Source organism: Filicampus tigris, chromosome 17 (genome assembly GCF_054856515.1).
Source record: "Filicampus tigris isolate MCC_2025a chromosome 17, RoL_Ftig_1.0, whole genome shotgun sequence".
In the NCBI taxonomy this organism is placed as follows: Eukaryota; Metazoa; Chordata; class Actinopteri; order Syngnathiformes; family Syngnathidae; genus Filicampus; species Filicampus tigris.
The window spans coordinates 2929983-2953754 of record NC_141233.1 but is presented as its reverse complement, the minus strand read 5'-3'; the positions used below and the strand labels follow the sequence as shown (position 1 = coordinate 2953754).

The 23772-nt window shown below is 38.3% G+C and overlaps 1 protein-coding gene across 1 annotated transcript; it reads right to left on the bottom strand.

Moving 5' to 3' along the window:
• Window positions 1-15: 15 nt before the first annotated feature.
• Window positions 16-12648, bottom strand: kptn (kaptin (actin binding protein)). Its single transcript, XM_086013431.1, has 12 exons — window positions 12273-12648; window positions 11562-11644; window positions 11410-11494; window positions 11261-11315; window positions 10046-10124; window positions 9518-9591; window positions 9309-9415; window positions 7575-7679; window positions 6542-6605; window positions 6279-6414; window positions 5946-6119; window positions 16-908 (listed from the first exon to the last, which is right to left on the bottom strand). The coding sequence occupies exons 1-12, from the start codon at window positions 12472-12474 to the stop codon at window positions 750-752; spliced, it is 1323 nt and encodes a 440-aa protein (XP_085869557.1). The 5' UTR covers window positions 12475-12648; the 3' UTR covers window positions 16-749.
• Window positions 12649-23772: the final 11124 nt, after the last annotated feature.

Genomic DNA, 23772 nt, shown 5'->3' with positions numbered 1-23772 from the left:
AAAATGACTGCCCCCATAGATAACTAAAAACAAGTGGATTAACACTTATTCCACAAACACAATATTTGTCAGAATGCCCTGTTTCACCTAGTGGGCTTGCATAGAACATATTCTTGAAAAAAAGATGTTTGCATTGATTTCACCTTTAACTCGTATTCAACAAATGCAATAGTAACCATAATGGGACTCCATAAAACATATTCTTTTAATTAATATTTTGAGCTACAAGTCAAGCAATGTGAGCACATACTTTTGCCAAAATAATTTATATACTTGCTTTTGCTGTCAGCGGTCTAGACTGGCTGCGTTGTCATTTTGAGCAGACAGTACTGTAAATTTACACTAGTGTACAAACTGTTGAACTGATCACACTGTAGCAAGGCTTCAATTTGTCATTGTCCCGTGAAAATATTAAATAAAATATTTACAAACCTGTGAGGGGTTTATTCGTTTTTGTGAGATACTGCGTGTGTATTTTTATACTGTATTCATATATGTATTTCACACTTCTTACATTGTCAATCAAAAATGATAACTGACCATTTATTTACCTTTTTAAAGTCAGAAGTTTGATATTTATTTTATTCTCAACTCGTGTATTGATTGTGTTTAATATTTATGATAGCCAGAATGTTGGATAGTCTCTGACTCAAGTCAATTATATACTTTTGTAAACATATGAATATAAAGGCAAAAATGTTTCACAGCTTCTGTAAAATTGTGACGGTGTAACACCAAAACACTGTTTGTCAATTTGAAGATGTATGAAGTGTAAAGTCCTCCTTTGGAATGTCCTTTTCATTCGTGCATCGACCCTCAGTTGTCTTTGGGTTGGAGTCAACAGTCAGAGCTGCCACCCTCCTGGCAAGACGCTCCAGGACCAGATCAGCGGTGCTGGTGAGACTATGCTACAATGACACACAACACACAGTATAGTAACAACTGAGTTGTCTGACCATCATCTCCTCTCAAAGCAATACCATTAAGTGTAAGGTAGACACTAAAGTTTAGTCGGACTCGCCGACGGACGCCCGTTTGATTAGAGGCGGACCGGCCTATAGACGGGTAAAATTTTTCCCCCTGGAAAAAAAGGCGCATGACGGACGACAGAAGGGTACCCACGCTGCAGACGGATGACGAATAACGGAAGCTCAATTTTTAGTGAAATGCCCAGCTCTGTCTGTTTCAGTAAATTGCTACATGTTATTATAATTATAAGCAAATAAAATTCTAAGCGGCCATTACAATTACATCTTTACACTTAAAAATTGATAACGTTAATTTTGTGTACCAACCACCAACTCATAAAAGCAGTTTTAGTTAGTACTCCCAAATATATAGATGAATGGGAAGTTGGGGTGGGCGATATGATGATATTAGATCGTTAAGGACTTTAACGTGTTGACGATCTCATAAAGCCGAAAGATCGTTTGATCGGCACACTCTATACCAGGGGTGTCAAAGTCAAATGGACGGGGGGGCCAAATAAAACATTTTGCTACATGCCGAGGGCCGGACTGATAGAATGTTCATTGTAATTTTTAAAAATGTCCAGATTGGCTCGGGTCCATCGCGCCTGCGGATGATGTCACGCTTTATATTTCTGTAATATATTTCTTTGCCTCTGTTTGTCACCCTCCTGGCTGTTGTGTTTTTATGTTCGGAGTTACAAATGTTTTTTTTTTTTTTTTTTTTTTTAAAAAGTACATTACTGCTACTTTTGCAACGCAGCAAAAGTACGTCACTTCCGCTTATGACCCGAGAAGATCTTGTGAAACAAGATCAGCGGAACATTTGCGTTTCTCCTGCCAAACTGAAAAAAAATTTCTTTTTGACTCGGGCTGAAATATTATATGGACTGTGCATAATCTGAAGTAAAACAGAGAGGATCATATGATTGGTATAATGTCTCCAGTTGACTATTTTAGAGTGGCAAGGTATGGATGTGGGTGCTCCTGTCAGAGAACACAGGCCCGTATTCCACTTGACACGTCTATTTATTGTGGTCTGCAATAACACAGACAAAGAATAACCTAGCAATATCATCCAATGCACATCCATTAGTTAACAATATTCTTAAACATTACAATTCACTGTATTACGCAATTAAACAATACATACAATACACATTCACACATTTCATCACTAGAATAGTTAGCATACTAGCCGAAATAACTAACTAGTGTTCATCAACGTGACATCACTCACGAGAACATATCCAGGCTATTATGTACAGCAGTTACCTGACACGAACCTGACTTATTAAACTCACCTTTTAACATTTACACACAACAACAAACATGGTGAAACACGGGCAATCTGCAACTACTGAGTTTGCTGGCATGAACAAACTACGAGCTGTGTCGAAGGAGGAAAAAGAAAAGAAACATGTCACTCGCTATCAACACTTAGTGCTCAAGGAGCGTTCAATGCCTGCTCACAGTGTGGGACATCTCAGCACTACGTCAAAACTCAATGAATTTATCAAATGCCAACAATTACTAATAGTAAAACAACGTGAGCTTTCTAACATGAAGTATTTCTTAATAAAGCGTGTTTTACTCCGAATAACCTTCCACCACAATCCGATTCTGAAAGCCACGAAACAGTGACGTGAAGTCTTCAGTCGGCACGTAGACGACCGAAGGACGATCCTCGCAAAAGTAGCGGTAATGTTCGTTATTTTATTATATATTTAGCAAACAACAGCCAGGGGCTGGCAAACATAGATGGAAAGAAATATATTACAGAAATAGTGTAACGAATTGGATTATCTGTGTTGTGGTCGAATTTGTGTTGTGTTGTTTCCGAGGTTAGTGAATTCATCGCGCGGCTCGCTGGATCTGGATGGGAGGGGATGGAAGCGAGAGGAGCGGAGGACGAAGAGGAGAGCCGTTGCTCTTTTTTGACTGAACGGTTGTCGTACTGTATTGGCGTCGGCAGCGGCCCCCAGTAGCCGGTTGGACTAATAAAAACGTGATAATTAAACTATGTCTGTGTTCTTGGAAGACGCTACAATATATTTTAAAGCGTGGCGCGAAGGACACGATCACATCTGCTACCCACACCGGCTTGCTGCAGTCTGTGGGCCGGATCTAATAATAAAGCAATACATTATCATCCAAGGGGCCGTAGAATAACTTCAAGGGGCCACATCCGGCCCGCGGGCCTTGGCTTTGTGCTCTATACAGTTTAGCTCTATGGCGTCTCAAAGCCGCTGACGCATACCCGACCAACCAATCACAGGTGCACCGTACGTGACACTCCCCACCTCCCTGTTTGTTTGTATAGCGGGAAGTTATAGCGGAAAGTCACCACAAAGCAGAGTTGGTCCCGAAAAGAAACTCTACATCCACAGTATCGATTTGGTTTGGCTTTTCCTCGGAGGAGAAAGCGCAAAACAGCTATTTGCAAAGTTTACAGAGACTTTGGACGTCAGATGGCAACACGACAAACCTGTTTAAAAACTACGTGGACAGCCAAAGCAAACGAAGATCAGACACATGTAGCCAGAGGCAGCCACTAGCTCCAAGCTAACACAACCCACGGTAACACAGTCATTTAACAAGAGCACTCCATATGGAAAAAACAAGCAAGCAGTGAAACGAGGTAACTGAGGCAGTGACTTATTACCTTGCTGAAGACATGGTTCCCATTAAAGCAGTGGAAAACGAGGGCTTTAGAAGACTCTTCAAAGTACTAGACCTGCGTTACGAGCTGTGTTTTTATGTTTATGTTATGTTATCTCTTATGTTTACATTCACTGCACATTTTGATAAAAATTGGCACTATTCAAATTAAAACCTGTTCAGAAAGCTTAGCTGGCTTAAAATGTCATTTTTTTTCTTTTAGGGTTTTATATACATTTTCAATATGTTTTATATGTTTAACAATGGTCAAAAATGTGCAAATTAATCTAAAAAAAACTATGTAAAAAAAAAAAAAGAATCATGATAAAATCATGATCATGATTTTATTTTTTTTAAAATCGTGATATGATATTTTTTACATATCGCCCACCACTAATGGGAAGTATAATAATATTGGCAGTGATATAATAATACAGAGATGACTTATGACGTAATACATCAAATATGTACCATCTATGAAACTATACATTTGCATACAGTATTATCAAGCCAAATCTTCTTGGCCCTCTTCCCTCCACCGTGCAGGAAATAATAATGCTGTCAATATTAGAGCACGTTTGTCATTTTTGCTAGTCTCTTTTTGGAAAAATTGTTGCTAGATTGGTCAGAAAAGTCGCTAAATATAGCGAAAACGTAGCTAAGTTGGCAACACTGCAGACGCAAGTCAGAGCCCTTGCGCGCTCCCTCGCTTGCACTAGCATCCACACGTGCATATAAAATAAAAGCAGAACTTTCAAAATAAAAGCATTGCAGATTTTACATATTACTTTGACTTCATGGTCACCGTGAGGGCCGGTCAGAGACTGTGGGCAGGCCGGATGTGGCCCCCCGGGCCGTACTTTGCCCAGGTCTGGTTTAGGGTATAGATCGGATCAGCTCAGTGATTGTAGTGGTCGAGGCTGCGAAGTTCTCGGTTTGAATCAGACCCTTGTGTGTGGAGGTGACATGTTCTCCCTGTGCAGGTAATCTCTATTCCACCCCGATTCCCAAAACATGCATGTTAGGTCAATCGAAGACTAAATTGCCCGTAGGTGTGAATGCGATTGCTTGTGCCCTGCGATTGCCTTGGGAGCTTATAGCCGTTTGCAACACACATACAGTGCCTGCCCTGGTTGCTCAGTGCAATATAGCTCTATAGGTCTCCAATGAATTTGCAATAAGCCAACCACTGTTTTTTTGTGTTTGTTTGTTTTGTTTTTTGCAAAAATATACACATCGCTCCCCGTGCACGCAACTCCATACACCACTTTGCGAATACTTGTCCCTCGCACTTGCAAAATGCAAGCAAATTAACCATTTGGTCTGCTTTTTGGTGCATCAATCTCTTACCAGGCTACTCAATACGTACAATTTTCTGATGTATAAGTGGTCATAACAGAAAGTAAGAGGCACATTTACACGGCCTTTGGAGCGCAACATTAAATAGTATAAAGTATATGGGGTGAGATGAGTGAATACTCAGTCTTTTTTTTTTATGAATGGTGAACCATTTATTTATTCCAGGCAATAGCATCTTCAGAATTAAACAGAAGGAGATAAGGAATTACATATCTTATTTCGAATGCGACCGCAGTATTTCTGGCGGCGTTTTTCCATATATAGTCAATGTAGTGCTCGTAATCAGGTGCGGTTGCGTGCCGTTTGAAAACTTTGCTCCGTCGCCCATTTCGCCGTGATAAAATGAAGTGAACATTAGGCGGCGGTGACAGTCAATCTGCGTTGAGAACATACTTACTACATCACACGTATGTGCCAAACAAACAGACACACCCACCAAAACAAAAACACATGTACACACACACACTTAAAGCGTGGTGAAATAAAACGATGTGAGACAATATCATTGGCGTCTGTGGGACCGAGAGGTATACAAAACACGGCCAGCTTCCTTTACCGGCCGGGACCGAGACAAAAAAGGAGCAGGCTTGGCAAATTGGAAGCAAGGAAGTTGCAAAGTAGTATCCAGTTAAGATAAAAGTGTGACATAAAATATTCTTGTACAGTTTCAAGGTGTTGTGCTGTTGATAATTTGATCAAGGAAGACATTACATTATTTCTTCTGAGAAAGATACAATTTGGAGACTACACGGCATTCTGGAACGAATTGTCCTCAACTTCTGAGGCGCCATTGTATTTAATATTATTCTCCAGGTGCTCATTTGAGGTCAGCAATACACCCTTCCACTTTTTGTGCTGAGTTGGTGAGAAAGTCTACGACACAAATGTGCAGTACAGCCGCATCGCTGTGGCTTTTATTACAACCGTAAATCTCTTGAGTGGTTTTGTGCCACATACCTGTAAGATATGCAGCCCCTTCAGCGTGAGGACGGCCAGCTCTCTCAACCCGTCCCCCGTCAGGTCCAAGTAGATGATTGACAGCAAAGGACTCTTGAAGCTCCGCCGCCACAACAACTCAAAGTGTCCTTTTTCTCCTGTTGCCCCATGCTGGAATTTATAACACAGAAGTTCCTACACAGGTGGATGAAAAACAGATTGTTATTCAGTTATTCATTTGGCCTCTCTCATCTCTCATTTATTCTCATTCAGATTAAAGACGACCTGGAGCCAGTCAATCACAGGGTACTATAGTACATTTTCTGACTTGTGTTGGCCTCATGACTTTATGACCTGTCCATATGTTCCCAGCAGCACCTCCTTCTGCCCATCAAAATCCAGGTCAATAACCAGAGCACAAAGCACCGCATCCCACTGGTCACTGTCGGCCAGGCATAGCGAATGGGACAAGCCTCCCTCATGAACATTTCTGGGACACAAAAAAAAACAATAGGGCGGGGCTCCGGTGTAATAGTGTAATAGAAATTCAGAAAAAGTAGCTTTTAGTAACTTTTAAATGTATGACCAAAAGATGATAAATGAGATTAGATCATCACCTGTAGACAACTGCCATCTCTATTGTGCTAGTTACCAGAAGATTGTAGCCTTCAACCCCAAAACCTGAAAAGAAATAACAGAGACTTTTCAATATACTGGAGAAGACATTTTTTGAGTTAGGTCTGACAGCTGTCTTTCACTCATTTTTGGGTGCGGAATCCAAAACAGTTTTTTCTTAACCACATCATGTTTTTGAGCTAGAGAATTAGTTCCCCAGTGACATTTGTATTACTTCAATGCTCATTTCGGATTTAGTAGTAGTGTATACATTCTTTCCCTTTTCAACTGCCAATGACGCGCTACACCGGGGCTAGTGGGTGCTATAGCCCCATCAGAAATCTGTGTACAGCCTGAGTTAAGCCCCTCCAGCATTTTATTTGAATTCTAAAATACATTTATATTTTTTTTTCTCAGCCCCCCGTATGTATCAATCATGCCCCCCTTTAGTCCCAGGAGAGAGGGAAAAAAAATCCTGGAGCCATGCTTGTCAATGACAAAGTGTTATTGTAATCGGCTTCACTTAATGACGTCTGACACAGACAAAATGCTTTTGCTGCAATCAGAGCCAGTTTGTGAATGCTTTCATTCTGCATCGTCTATTTGCATCATACTGACTGTGTCGGTCCACATTTCCCAACCGAGACATATACACAAAGAATGAAAATAATGGTGTTGTTATTTGTCCCAAGTGTACATTGAAAACAATGCAATTAGACAGGCACTGAAAGCGGAACATCTGTATCAGATGTGCTAAATGAAGTTGATTACAATAACACGTTTGACCTTAATATAATATGGCTGGTGAATCATTTGATGGACGTGGACGTGGTTCGAACTGATTGAAGTGGCTAAAAAGCTTACATGCTAAAAAGCGACAAATGTCACCCTTTGAATATTAAATTCAAACTCAAACTCAACGATTGGCACAATTTGTCATTTTATATTTTGGATCTGAGCCTAAGAGTGAACAATGAAAAATGAACAATGAAAAATCAAGAAACACGATTTGGCGGCAAATGTTACATTAGATACTTTTTTTTCCGCTGGGCAGATCAGGCTCTGTTTGGCAGATGAGAGGAAAAAGCAGCACAATGGAGATCGGACTGTCGAACTGAACGCGCCAGCTCTGCAAAACCTCTGTTAAAGACACAAGACATCAAATTACTAAAAACATGTGTACCTCTGAAACTAGCACAAAGAAAATAATCACACGTTTGTTCTGTACCGCGAGCGGTCCCACAACAGCGTGTAATTTACTTATTGAGTCTCTGTTAAATACACATTCACAGGCATTCACTGTTAGACCGGTAAAAAAAAAAAAAAAAAAAGATGTCTGATGCCAATATGCGGAACCAATCTCCGCGTATTTTGGGGCCCTTCTGTAACACCACAGGATGATGCCAACGCTCTGCAATCAGTGCTTTGGCAAACAGGAAAGTAGTAATTGTCAAGAAAGCATGTTGAAGTGATGGACTGTTTTAAGATCTTTGTATGTCAAGGAGGAGCAAAGTTTAGCCTGGGTTGTAAGCAGAAGTCACCAACATGTTTTTGCTGCAGGGGTATGTTTTTGTTTTGCTGAGTGGCAATTAAAATGCTCAAGCCATTTATTTTAATGGAAAAATTTAAGATGAGTTTGAATCCTTTTTTTGGGGGGGGATCATCAATTACTTGCAGCTTTTTGCTCTTCACAGTAGGGCAGCAGCTCCCTATGCCCTTACTGAATGTTAAAACAGAAATAATTTGTCGTTGGTAATAGGAATCACTTCACAGTATAGCAAAAAAAGATGATTGCGAAATTTAGGACATACGTATTATACACAAGTGTACTTCTTATGTGTCGTTTCTATCCAATCGCTGTTTAGGAATCTGGAAAAACAAGAAGGAAAATCTCCCCCTCACTGGAGGCTCGAGCTATTTTTTAAAGGGGACATACAGTACTGCGGAAAATTAACCTTTTAACTGCTTGTATAGGAATTGGAGTGACTGCTTAGTCATTAAGTGTAAAACCAAGCAACAAAGTCTTCTGCCTATTCCTGAAAATTTGTGTGTGATTGAGCTATTCTTTCATGTTGTTAGTAAACAGCAGGGCTGATTTGCATAACCCCAGAAAGTCTGTCTAGCCATAACATAATCAACCAGGCTGGGTGAAGATTCACAGCCACTTTGAAGATGTGCTGCATGAAATAGGGTGTTGTAAAAAGTGTAATAATTCTTAATCCTTGTAGGAGTTTGATGAAAGCATGTCAACTGTTTTAAAGTGGAAGTCAACGCAAACATTATTTTTGGTCAAGAATATGTTCTATGCAAGCTCACTAGTTGAAACAGGGCATTCTGATGCATATTGCATTTGTGGAATAAGTGTTAATCCACTAGTTTTTAGCCATCTCCGGGGGCAGCCATTTTGTCTTCTGTTGACTGAAAATGACATCACAACTACTCACAACGACCAATCACGGCTCAGATTCAGAAAACAGGTCAGCCGTGATTGGTTGTTGTGAGCAGTTGTGATGTCATTTTCAGGCGACAGAAGGCAAAATGGCCGCACCCAGAGATGGCTAAAAACGAGTGCATTTTGCTGGTTAATTTATATTCCACAAACGCAAAATTAATCAGAATGCCGTGTTTCAACAAGTGGGCCTGCTGGGAACATATTCTTGAAAAAAATATGTTTGGGTTGACTTCCACTTGAAAGAGTTTCAACACAAATAATGTGATTTGAACCACTGCCAACCTAAGAAAGAATGTCATTTCTTGGAGTTGCCTGACCTGGCCCACACTGTTTGACCAGAGCCAGTCCAACACAGCCGTTTTGGCAGCCAAATGCAGACAGTCGTCGGCCACCAGGTATGCACAACATGTCCATCCATAACACACTGCGAGGAGGGATGAGACGGAACAGTCAAGAAAATACGGGATGGGAATTCATTTTCAAGGAAGGAACAAAACTAAAAAGGCAGAATTAAAGGGAGACTAACTTGCTGGGCAATTGCTGCAGCTCTGGGAAGAGTTTCTCCACTGGCTGCTCTTCAAATTGGTGGAGTGAGGCATTCTGTTGAAAACAAAAGTTCTGTGATCAACTTGAACTGATCTGCAATCATGGTTTACTGTAGCTGTATGATAAAATGCATTTATTTCTTCCTCTCTGTATTTTGCCCTGTTGAGAATGACACATGATGAAAAAATATTCTAAAATGATCATCATGGCACATAACATAAATGCCTCATTCAGCTGTAAAAGGTTTTGTTAGATCTTATAATGATATTTCTTTATACTAAATATTTAATTTGAAATCTTAAATTGTCTTTCCTAATGGGAACCCACAACACTTTATATTACATTTTATTGACAAATGAAAGCTACCAATCTGCAAAGAAGAAATAAATTGTAACTAACGACAGGTAAAGCAATAATATACCTAGACATCCAAATACTAAACCATCCTCTAAAGGTATCCCACACACACACACACACACACACACACATCACAAACACACACACAGACCTCCTTGTACAGGTGGATCCTCTGGTCGTGACCACTAAGCAGAAAAACTATTTCTCGGCCTCCGTCATCACTCTGCACTCTAAGAAAGAGGAAATAATTTGTACATACATATAACAGAAAGACTGAATGAATGCAAATGTTGGTGATTTCGCTTTCTTACATCGCTGCAGTCAAAAAGGAGCCAACTCCTATTCTTAAGTGCATTTATTTGCAAAATGTACAAGCCAGCATGGTAGTTAACACATCTGCCTCACAATTCTGAGGCTTGGAGTTCAACTCTCAGCGCCGACTTGAAAAACAGTGAACAACAACACTCACTAGGAAATCAAATATATACCGTAATGCATTGCGTCGATGCAGAAAAACGAAGTTCTGTTTCCGTGGTTTTGTTTGCTTTTCGGCTAAACAAATTCACGAGGTCTGGCGAAAAAATATCTTTGATATAAGTAACGTGACGCATCACAATAGATGGATATAAAGTGCTGTGTCTGTATTGACTTTGTCAGAAACACTCATTATAAAATAATATGTTAATACATTCATTTTAATTGTTCAATATTAAATGCAAAAATTCCACAAGCTGAAATGGATCTGGTACATTGTAATTATTAGGGTTGAACAAATTCACAAAAATAATGCAATTTCAATTTAATATGCGATTATTTGTTAAAATCCTCTTCCAATGTATTTTTTTATACTGTACATTATATATTAAAACATATATTATAATAATATAATAAATAATAACAATAATATAACCTGTTTTTTGTGGAAAACGTTTATTGGACGTTTACTCCCAAATTTGGGGGGTTAAAATAAACACATAAATGTATACTGTAATTGTCCTTCGGTGCGTTTGTGAGTGTGAATGGTTGTTTGTCTATGTGTGCCCTGCGATTGGCTGGCAACCAGTTCAGGGCAGTGCATTAATAATGCCTGTCAATTATAAGCAGAGCTTTGCTCTTCAGTGGTCAGCCTGTACACCGGTGAATAACAGTGTTCCAATATATAGGGATAGGCTTTATGGCTGCTCAGGTTACTTCTCTTGAAAAGTAAAAATTATATTCGGGGTTCAAAATGAATCCGCCCCTTCTTGCCATGATGATGCAAAGCTATATTCTACTCACGCTGGCACACCCTGCACTAGTGGTCACTACATAGAGTACACCAATACTGATATTGGTATATTGCTTGTTTATATATAATGTAACTTACTCTGTGTGGTACAGCTGGAAGGGTGTGAACTGCAACTCCAGATTCAAGCAACTTTCTGTCCAGACAGTACAGAAGATTAACATCAGGTTATCAAACATAATTTGAGAGGGAGATTAGTGATGAGTTTAAGTGGGCACAGGTTTACGCACGTGCAATTGACTCTAGGTTGAACTCTGAGCCAGGTTCATAGTCGCAATAGATATTCAGGAACGGGGTGGCTTTGTCACCAGAGTCCTGTTAGAAGATCACACTGATTAAAATATTCCATTGAACAAACTAATTCTGTTTTAGCTATATTTACCTTTATGAATGTGATGCCCACCACAAGGCCACTTTTGGGTGAGGACTTGTTGAACGCATCGATTGACACAATTTCTGCGTCAACTAGGTAGACAAGAAAAGATGAAGATTTGGCAACATTGCTTTAAAAAACACCGACATCACTGTCAACCACTTAATCAACATTTTTTTAAAGCAGTAATCGGACCTTTGCCTCGATCTTATTTGCACCTCTACAAAAACGTGATCTTTTAGGAGCAATAATCAAATAAATAATGGAAGTTGTGCCATTGAATTCTTTTTTAAATTATATTATTTTGTTTCACCTTTGCAAAAATATAACTAGCAACTGGGGTTGAATAACTTGAAGTGAATCTTATAACATTGTACAGAGTGGTTTTTAACTTGCTTTTAAATATTTTCCCCAACTAATATCACTTACTATTATTCTATAATTTCAATAAAAATACAGCAATTAACTTTACTTGTAATATTGTAAAATAAAACACACATAAGCAGTATACAAAGGTCATACTGATGTTGCTAAAGGCATATCTATCTTAAAGATGGGAGGAAAGTTTACTTTTATTGTATTTGTTCATATTACGAAGGCAAACCACAGATTATTATTTAATTGAATCTAGTGCCAAATACAAATACATCTCGTTGAGATGACAGTGATTTTCTCTATTTCACACATAATGTGCTCACTGGTCAGATCATTGGGGTTTACCTGGAATGTAGGTGAACTGAACCTCTTTGGCCACTGGTCTTATTTTCTGCTGCAGTTCCTGGTACGTGAAGCTGACCACCTTCCCTTTGAGTGTTGCCGCGAGCAGCTCCTGCTCACCGGCCTGACACAGTCCATAAATGTTGCTCTGAGAGGGGAAGCGGCTAAAACTGTCCTCCGCGAAGGGATACAACTCTCCGGACATGATGGAGAACGTCAAAAGACTGCTCAAGCAATCACCACCACCTGGAAGTCTTCACACTTTGCATAGCTGTATTTTAATAGCTATTCGCGTCCACTAGCTGCGCACCACAGTTCTCTCGATAGTAAAAACATACTTGGCGAAAAAATAAAGTATTTTTGTCTTCTTCTTCTTCTTTTTCTTTTTCTTTTTCTTTTTCTTTTTCTTTTTCTTTTTCTTTTTCTTTTTCTTTTTCTTTTTCTTTTTCTTTTTCTTTTTCTTTTTCTTTTTCTTTTTCTTCTTCTTTTACTTCTTCTTCTTCTTCTTCTTTTACTTCTTCTTCTTCTTCTTCTTCTTCTTCTTCTTCTTCTTCTTCTTCTTCTTCTTCTTCTTCTTCTTCTTCTTCTTCTTCTTCTTCTTCTTCTTCCTCGACAGGGCGCCATAGCAGCATGGCTAATAAACGTGCCTATGTGGCGGCCATGTTGGAAAGGGCAACGTTCCCATCAAAGACTGAATGCAATGACAAATCGTAACTTGCAATTTTCTCAACTTTTCATGAGGTTTCCTTTTTTGCCTATGTCAAAACGTGTGCTATCAATTAAAATGTTTTTTTTTTTTTTTTAGGAACACAATTTTTTGGGTTATTTCCATAACAACGTTGCGACCGTATGCAGCACATTGTGCTGTCATGGAATACGGTGACGCCTTTCACCAATTTTGTTAGCGTCACCGTAGGTGTTGGAAGTGTTCTTAAGCGATGTCTGCCGTCTAGTGGTGAACACTGTTGTTACCCCGTTATCACAAAAGTACATTTAAAACTGATCTGCTACAGTAACCATTGTTATTTCCAAACAAGTTGCCCATTCCTGCTCGTAAATTGTGCACAGAGGTGAATATGAAGGTGATGGTTGTTTGTTCATATGTGCCCTGTCTGTGATTGGCTTGTGACAGGCTCGTGAATTACTTTGCTCAGTGCAAGGCCCGCAAGATGAGCTTCCTATGTAATAGTACAACTTCTTTTTGTTGTGAAGTGCAATTAGTGGGATTTACAACAGTGGCAAAGTACTTGTAAACAATTGTTGTGGATTTATTTATTTATGTATTTTTTTTTTGTGCCACGACAAGTCTTTTGCATATATTCAAACAGATTTCAAAGTTGTAAAACATAATAAAATGTATTGGAACAATGTTTGTGATATTTTTAATGTCCAATATACAAATAAATCACAATTTTAAATGGCAAAAAATGGCAAAATACATGGTGACAATAATGGCTGTGTGTGTACGCAGTGTAGATTAGATGTCAATTGAATGAATGAGCCATTGAGCATAATATCGCTCTGATGGGCTATTAGCTAGCGAATCAGTGCATGAGATTGATTATGTGTTATGGACATTGCTCTGCATATGTTTGAATTTTATTTCATGATACGAAGACAGCTGGGATAGGCTCCAGCATGCCTGTGACCCTCGTGAGGATAAGCGGTTCAGATGATGAATGGATGGAAACTCTGACTGTGGATGTCATGAGAAAAAATGACAGATGCACGCACAGCCACCACTGGCCACTGCTCACTGAGGTGTTGTCATCCTGGCCACCTCACTGAAAAATGTTTGGTCAGCCCCTGATAAAAAAAAAAAAAAAAGGCATGTTTATTCAATTTAACTCATATTTGGTTTTCATTTGAATTACTTATTTACTTTCAAGTCAATATATCTATTTTTATGTTTGATTTGAGTTGAAAAGAAAACAATGCCTGAGAATTAAATATTTTGAAAAAATATATTTTTAAAATGCCCTGCGACTGGCTGGCGACCAGTTCGGGGTATAGTCTGCTTTCTGCCCATTGTCGGCTGGGATAAGCTCCAGCAATTCCCCGCGACCCTGTACAGGATAAGCGGTTTGGAAGATGACATGACATGATGATATTTTTAAAAGAAACGAAATAAAATGTAAAATGATTTTAATTTAACAATAGTAAACAGTATATATATGTATGCTTTAAAGTGCCCCAGAGAACCATACGCCAAACCATATGCTCCACTATTGTAATCCAAAGCAGATCTCACTAGAGCCAAATGCAGTCTCTTCAGAGAAGAACAGCTTGCACCCTATAAGTCATACTGGTCACACATCTCATCACATTCATTACATTCTTCTTTATTCTGCTCAAATATCTCTCTCTCTCTCTCTTTCTCGTATATATATATATATATATATATATATATATATATATATATATATATATATATATATATATGTGTGTGTGTATGTGTGAGTTTGAAAATGTAAACAGACTAGGGAGCGATATAGATTTTTTGGAAGCTGATGCGGATGCCAATTTTTGGCAGAAAATAAATACACGATACTGAGTAATTGGCCAGTTAATAAAAAAATGTATAATGAATCAAATATTTTTTTTCTGTCAAATACATTTCAGTGGGCATGAATTATACATGCATTTTCGCTATTCGCTGGGAATTTCGGGGGTCAACTGTAAATATAATAACTGCAATGCATTTAATTCATGAAGTTATAAGGACATTCATCCTTGTCATGTGTGTGTTTGTGTTCCAAGAAGTTGAATGTGTGTCATATTAAACATGTTTATCTTTGATTTATGTTGTACTACGTTTTCATTTTATTATTTGTATTTTTTAAACAAACTGTGACTTTAGATTGTGTGTAGAATAGTGACATCCAGGTCAATTCCTTGCTCAACTTGCATTGCTCTCCTAAGCAATGCTTGTAAAATCTAAGATTTTCTTTGTTTTGAATGATATGTCCAAAGAATGATCATCTCAACAAATTTCATATATACTGTATCTAAGGATACAAGGTTATGGTATAGATTTATTTGTAATGAATAATGAGACCCCAAAAATAATTGACATACAAACCAATTCCAATAGACAGAAGACACCTACTCCGTCAAAAATAAAACTCTAATTCATTTAATTTCGATCCTATTTTTTTGTATGTACTGTATTTGGTTTTATATCCGCAAGCTTGTGTCAAAAACTGTTAACTAGCAATATCTGTCCACTAGATGTCAGTAAAAATGCACTCATCAACTTGTTCCCATCTTAATATAAGGCTTGATAACCAGCATTTTTTTAAAGGCCCTTTGAGTCCATTTAAAAAAAAAAAAAAAGCAGATGAAATAACAACGTCGTTAAAATAAAGTCTTTATTCTTCAGCTGTCCTGAAGACGCAATCACTTAACCCTCAATGAAAAATGACCGGACCAACTATAGTATGTCTACTGTTACAGAAAATGATTCAACAATAATTGTCACAAATAATGTATGTGAACATTGTTCATTATTATTCTGTTTTAGGCAAAACCATGACCAAGTTCTGTTCTCTCATGTTTACCAATCCCTCCATCCTGTGCGGCACCGACTGATTGTTTCATAACTGGGCATCAACAACTTAAATAGCTAATACCAGGTTAGCTACACCACCAACTGATATGTTATTTTAAACTGTTAATTACTTTAAAATAGTAAAGCTTTGAATGATCAAACAACAGAACAGAAATAAATGGATAAACCAACAAACAGACACAGTATTCAAGTTCCATGAAATTGCTCAGATTCTTTTTACTGGTCATGTTGCATTTCCGAATCAATTTGTTGCTCGGCAGAGTTCACGAAGCACTGTTGATTGCGCCAGAGCGCCAATAAACAACAGCGGCCAATTGTGGAACTAACGGTCTAATGTAAAAAGCAGCGTTATGAGTGGACTGGACACTCAGTCCGTTAAATCAAGGTTCCACTGTATTTCAAAAGAAGGTAACGCACATTACAAAGTGTTTGAAAGTATCAAAACAACATACCGAAGAAGCCATGTCCTTCTTCATCCATGATTTGGAGCTTTAACAATTATGAATATAGATTCCCACTGGCTCCAATTGCAACGTTTATTGGTGTCTTGCTTGGCCATCCATCCAAGCTAATACCCACTACAGTTTTTGAAAAAGTTACAGTTAAGGGCAGTGACTTTTTATGATTCAGACTTTACAAAACATCACGATGGATATTACATAAAATTTGTTGCCTTTCAGCTTTAATTTAAGGTTTCCCAAAAATAAATGACATACCTAAGAAACTACAGACATTTTATGAAGAACAACTTCATTTTCACATATTAATAGTGTTTCGACAAATGACATAGGCGACACACGCCGTAGTAACATCCCTGAAAAAGACGTTGTTTGGATGGCAGCGTATGTTGCTCCAAAAAATGTACGTACCTTTCAGCATTAATGCTGCCTTCATAATATAGTGAAGTTGTGAAGTTGCCCATCCCATGAGCACTAACACACCCCCATGCCATCACAGATTCTGGCTTCTAAACTTTGCGCTGATAACAATCCGGATGGTCCTTCAACTTTCCCTCTTTGGGCCGGAAGACAAGACCTCCATGATTTCTCAAAACAATTGAAAACGTCTGACCACAGTTCACTTTTTTTTCCACTTTACATCAGTCAACCTCAGAAAATCTCAGGCCCAGATATTTGGTTCTTGCTTTGCATGGTCGAGTTTGAATTTGGATTTGTAACAAGCAATGGTTGCTATGCAGTAATACATGAGGGATCCAAGGTCAGGGGCATGTTGGTTTTCGGCCCGACTGCTTGAGGAAATCAACCCAAGCATATTTTTTTAAGAATATGTTCCCAGCAGGCCCACTAGTTGGGGGCCAAGTCATTCTGATTAATATTGCGTTTGTGGAATAAGAGCTAATCCACCCGTTTTTAGCCATTTCCAGGGCGGCCATTTTGTCATTTCTGTCGACTGAAAATTTCATTACAACTGCTTAGCGCTCAGGTAACGACCAATCACGGCTAACCTGTTTTCTGAAGCTGAGCCGTGATTGGTCGTTACCTGAACCCTGATCAGTTGTGATGTCATTTTCAGTCGACATGTGTGACAAAATGGCCGCCCCCTGAGATGGCTAAAAACCGGTGGATTTTGCTGTTTAACTAATATTCCACAAACGCAATATCAATCAGAATGCCGTGTTTCAATTAGTGGGCTTGCATAGAATATATTATTTTAAAAAAAATGTTTGGGTTGGCTTCCCCTTTAAGTGCAGGGATTTCGCCAGATTCTCCGAACATTTTGATGATTTTATCCCTAAATCCCTCACAACCACAATGAAAGAATATTTGCCAAAAAACAACCACTGTAATCAGTTAGAACATTAAATATCTTATCTTTGTTGTGTATTTAATTGAATACAGCTAGAAAAGGATTTCCACATTCTGTCTTTATTTACGTTTTATAAAACACCCCAACTTCATAAGAATTGGGCTTTGTACATATATGGCCAATTGAACTGTAGAAAGTAGAGCAGAGGCTTTCCAAGTCTTTTGGTGCATCTGTCCCCGCAATTTGGGACCTTATTTATCTTCCTCATCAAAATGGCACCCCTAATTGTTGGTTGTCTGTCCTTTCAATAGGCACACAGTAGTTGTAGGGGCAAAGCAGACGGAGGTGAGGCATGGCGAGCTGTTGCTCCATATTGTGACAGTTCAGAGGTGACAGTGTGCTACACCCCCACTTCTCCTAATACCACCTGCTAATCCATCGGCAGGATTACTGTCCATTGTAATCACTCATCCTCCCCGGTGACACACCTCAGCTCACACTGCACTCCTGACTCATTACACTCACACACAAACACGCGCGCACACACACGTATAAGTAAATAAAATATAGCTAGCATAACATATTTGTTACAAAAATGTCAATAAAGTTTTGCACCAAAGATTGAACTGGCACCTGCATTATGACGAATTACTTCATCACATCTTTATTTGTATGTATGCCGTAGACGCAATCTTGCCTTATCTAAGTTTGGTCATACCCGCAAGAGAAATTCATGATCTGACTCCACCAGAGGTTTATGATCAATAACCAACTAATTATGCAGGCAAACATGGATGGCAACTTAGTGTTTGCTAATAATTAGTGTATTCATTGTTTTTGGTGCATTGCTGATGTCCAAACATAACAGCATAAATTCGCTATAGGACAATTCTGCCTTAAAAAAAAAAAAAAAAAGTAAAGAAGGCCTTTTTAAAATGAAAAAAAAAGTTTTGTGTCTTATAATATAAAACGTTTTTAAAAGATGTTTTCTTAGGCGCCCTGCCATCATAATCCATTTCCGCCACCCCTCTCCCCCATTGATTTATTACTTATATAAAAATAATTGACTAATTAATCGCAAAACCTTCCATAATTGATCACGGTTAATCGTATTTTTCAACTACAATTTTTACGAAGCTTGGAACCAATATTTACTTGAGTAAAATCTTGGAATTAAATAAAAGCATATTTGGATTCAAAGACTGTCCTAATAGCTTTCTTTGATCCTTGAATACGATTCTTTTCCTGTAAGATACAACTGTTGAACGATACACCAAACACGTACAACTAATATGGTATTTGAATTTGGCTTTGCAAAGTGCGCAAATCATTTTGGATTTCTCCAATGAGCTATCGAGCAACTACGTAAAAGTCCGTCTTTGCGACAGTGACTCTCCTCTAAGATTGGCTGCAAAGTGAGAAGAGGTCAGCTGCCACTTGAAGTAAATAAAACTACAGTTAACTGAGATCATTTTTTAATGCGTTCTAAAATTGAAATGAATCTCCATAGTTAATGCTTTAACTTTGACGGCCCTACTTATAACATAAGTCAAAATGAGTCTGTGACCTGTTTTAAGTGTGACATTTATTTGGTTTTGCATGTACTAGCTTTTTGAGTTTTAAGCAACACACCTACACGTTCACGCATATATTGATCAGTCAATTAGTCGCCCTATGTTTTATGTAAATATACATTGAGACCCACTCATTCGTGCAGACTGCTCAGTCCACCTCAGTGTGCCGGCTGTGCAGCCGTGAGGTTGCGTGGCATGGAGGTAGGAAAAATTTCCTCCAGGGGATGGGGCTGTCACTCTGCCATGACCGCCTCAGGGTGCACTTCTGCCGGGTACAATGGCGCCGACGGCCTGCTAAATTTCAATGCAGTCAACACAATGAACAGACATGGTGGCCACAAGACGCCCACATATCATCATGTCATCATCATGGGGAAAAGGCATTTCATCTTACGAACTAACCAATCAGGGGAAATCTGATTTCCATATGAAATTAAGGAGAACAGAGACCCAATCAGAGGAAAGCTTATTTACATATCGAATATTTTTAATATTAATGAGAAAATGGGAAAAAAAAATGAAATTTAAAAAATTGAAATGTTTATGAATAATCTGGAGGAATTCCAAAGGGCCAAGAATTAATCTTTATTAGGACTCATGAGTCCTAGTAAACCTTAAATCTAAGGTAATATTTACCATTGGAATGAATGGAAATGCACATACCAGTAATCTGTTCCAGCCCCAATACTATGTCTTGTTTACCTTTTTTTAAGCAGTGTTTGGTTAAAAATAGTTAAAATGCAATATAGGAAGAAGTGAAAACACATTATTATAAAGAAATAAAACACTTAAAAAAACAACTCCTTATTGCTCATTAACTTTACCAGAGGAGGGGCAAAAGGGGAAGAAGACTACAGCTCCTAATTAAAAACATCTTTTTCTTATAAAAACATACCAATTCAGGGAAACTTGTCTTTTTCTGTTCCACATAAAACCTTACATGGGATGTCACATTGTCATTTAAAAGACAAATTCGCTACAAATCTCTATTGATCAGTTTTATAATTTTTTGATTGCCTTGCTCACGCTATCACCGGCGAGTGCTTTCTCCTTTGACTGTCTCATAAAAATCACAATAGCAACACATACATTACGTAACCTGATTACATCTTCCATATGAATTCATTATTCATACGCCTTTATTTTTTCATAACATAACCTACAAAACCAAAACATGCATGTTGAATCTGACATTGTTTATTGTAGAAGAGATGAATTTATTTCTTGTGTTTGTTAAAGAATAAATGAGAAGAGAACCTTGAAAAAAATGGATTCGGAAAACAAATCACAACTACATTGTTTTTCAAAATTGTTCAGCCATTCTAACCAGTCACTCCAACTTCAGGTGACAATCTCACGCTCTTTCCTTTTTCTCTGGTGGAAGTTTTCCAAATGGTGTAAAAAAAAAAAAAAAAAAAAAAAAGATTATATTGCATATTTGATCATGTGGAACTGGACTAGAAATGGGGGTTGGGTGGTTGACCGGTATCAGTCCATGTTGAGCTGCTGGTGGAACCTGGTTTGCACAGAGGAGATTAACGGAGTGTGCGTGTGTGTGCCGAGTGAGTGATTGGGACTGACAGCGGCCTCTCTGTATTGCTGGCTGGCCTGCAGATTTAGCCGACCTGCTTTAGACACTCTAATCTGGATTAACCGCAGCAGTGTGTCAGTGGGGACGAGAAGAGGGAGCCTCCCCCCCATCTTCTTTCTGCCCCTTCACCTGCTTCTCTCTCTCCTTCCATCCTCACCCCTCCCTTTATCTGTACCCGTTTCCCCTTCCTTTCTTCATCCACACCCGGACCACAGTCTGGTTTTCATATCTTCCGCAGATAAAAATAAATAATCAATTAAGGACCTTGCTTGCATCACTGCCTGTGTGTTGCTTTTAGTCCATCTTTAGGGGGGGGTGGGGGATGGTGGTTGTATAGTCCAACAAGGATTAGAGCAGATCAGTTTCCTTCCACACTGCAAAATGTTCTTGTACATTGTGGTCATATACAGAAAAGTAGAATCCATGCAGAATATTGATGATTATTAGCGTCAACAAAATCTGCATGTTACAATGAAGTTGAAGAACTTAAAATCAAAATTCGTCATTGTATTTTGATGACATTGACTGATACAATATACTTTTGTCATTGAAACATTAGCATCATTCAGCATTGTTATTATCTAAAAGAGGAAAAATGTCAAACACACACAGCAAATTCCTGAGCCTGTTTTCCTATATTCTTAACAAAGCTTACAAAACGGCAACAATCCAATGTTTTTCTTCCGCCATTCCTCTTTTGAAGTAAAATTGTCCATTCATGGTGCTGTCTTTTCCTTCCGCTTCCATCCTGCCTTTCACTGCACTTTCTTGTCTCCCAGTCAAAACTCATTCCTCGGTGCACCTTGCATGGCAAGACTGTAGTTCCTTTCAGTCTCCGTCCCGGCGTCACCACTGAATGGATTGCTCTGTCTTTGCTCCCTTTATCTGCTGATAAGAGACTTTTCAGATAAAGCATATTATGATAAATCAAATGAGCTTTGTCGGTTTTGTGCAACCGGGTGTTTGTGGATGTCAGTGACGGAGAGAGAGAAGAAGAACGCAGCTGTTGTGTGTAAACCATAATCGGATGTGATAGCCTTATTGCAGTATGTATTCAAATATATCATATTGTATTGGGTTTTGCTGAGGAGGAATAATCAACATATATTTTACATACAGATATGAATATATTAATTCATATTTGAATACATACTGCAATAAGGCTATCACATCCGATTATGTTTTACACATGAATGAATATATTCATATCTGTATGTACAATATATGTCGATTATTTTCTATCCAAACTCCCTCCTCAGCAAACCCAAACATAAATATCTCTTAGCCCCCCCCAAAATGTCAGCATGTTTAAAAATTATTTAAAAACCTTCAAACTTTTTGGGAGACAATTAAAACATGTTTGGGAAAAGCACAAAGGACCATATTTGGTAACATAAATCAAAATCGACATCACACAAAATGTCTGGAGCACCATGTGATTTCCCACAGTCAATAAGCAAAGAAAGCGAATGATAATGTTGCATTATTCTATCATAAACATTTACATTATTTTGAAAACGTTACTAAAATGAAAAATGTCTTGCAATGACAATTGGTCAATAATCCACATATGCAAATCTTTAAAGCGGAAATCAACGAAAACATTTTTTTTCGAGAATATGTTTCAAGCAGGCCCACTGGTTGAAAAAAAGGCATTCTGATTAATTTTGCGCTTGTGGAATATACATCAAGCAGCAAAATCCACCCGCTCTTAGCCATCTCAGCGGGCTGCCATTTTGTCATTTCTGTCTACTGAAAATGACATCACAACTGTTCAGGGCTCAGGTAATGACCAATCACTTCTCAGCTTCTGAAAATAGGTCAGCCTTGAAAAAAATATGTTTGGGTTGACTTCCCCTTTTAAGAATTTTTAATAATGACGGTTCAAATAAAAGACAAAATATTCACACCCTGTGACACATTTTGTGTGTTATTTTGTTTTATTTTAATCTTTGTAATGAGATGTTTGATGTAGTTGAGATTATATCCACCATTTCATTATTATTGTGAAATGAGTTATTTGGGGCATGGAACTGTTTTTATTGTGTATGTATATATATATATATATATATATATATATATATATATATATATATATATATATATATATATATATATATATATATATACAGTATATATGACTGTTCACCTTGTAGATTCTTACTAAAGGCACTGAAGGCAAATATGTGGACTTATGTACTAAACAAAAAAAGGTGAATGAACTGAAAACATGTTCTGAACCCAATCAAGATGGTTTGGGGTGAGCTGCACCACAGAGTAAAGGCTAAGGTGCCAACAAGTGCTACTCTCTGGGAACTCCTTCAAGACAGTTGGAAAACCATTTCAGGTGACTTCCTCTTGAAGCTGAATGAATCGAGAGAATGGTAAGAGCGTGGAAAGCAGTAGTCAGAGCTAAGGGTGGCTCTTTTGAAGAAACTAGAATATAAAACATGTCATGTCATCTTCCAAACCGCTTATCCTATACAGGGTCGCAGGGAGTTGCTGGAGCCTATCCCAGCCGTCAATGGGCGAAGGCAGACTACACCCCGAAATGGTCGCCAGCCAGTCGTAGGGTACACATAGAGACTGAGCGGGAATCGATCCCACGCTGCCCGCACACAACTCAGGCGTGTGTACCACTACACTATCAGTGGACCTAATATAAAACATGTTTCCAGTTATTTCACCTTTTTTGTTAAGTAAATAAAACCGTGTTTATTCATAGTGCTATGCCTTCAGTGAGAATCTGCAATGTAAATAGTCTCAGCTGTTATGAAATGTGCTATATAAATAAAATTGTATTGTATTGAAAATAAAGAAAAAAACTTTCACAAAAGAAACCATGGAAGCCACAAACCCTTTGAACATCTAAAATAAAGATCCATTTTCTTTAGCCTTTTTTTCTTTTTATTCCTGCCACAGGAATGCGTTGAACCGGGTGGCTCGTTCAAAGCAATACTGCATGTCTGCGCATCCGCCATATTGAATGTGGCCATCGTA

Coding starts and splice junctions, on each gene's coding strand:
- kptn (XM_086013431.1), bottom strand. CDS start 12,474: ATGTCCGGAGAGTTGTATCCCTTCGCGGAGGACAGTTTTAGCCGCTTC. Junction 10,125..11,260: donor TTCCAGCTGTACCACACAGA/GTAAGTTACATT, acceptor CCTCTTTCTTAG/AGTGCAGAGTGATGACGGAG. Junction 6,415..6,541: donor GAGATGGCAGTTGTCTACAG/GTGATGATCTAA, acceptor TTTGTGTCCCAG/AAATGTTCATGAGGGAGGCT.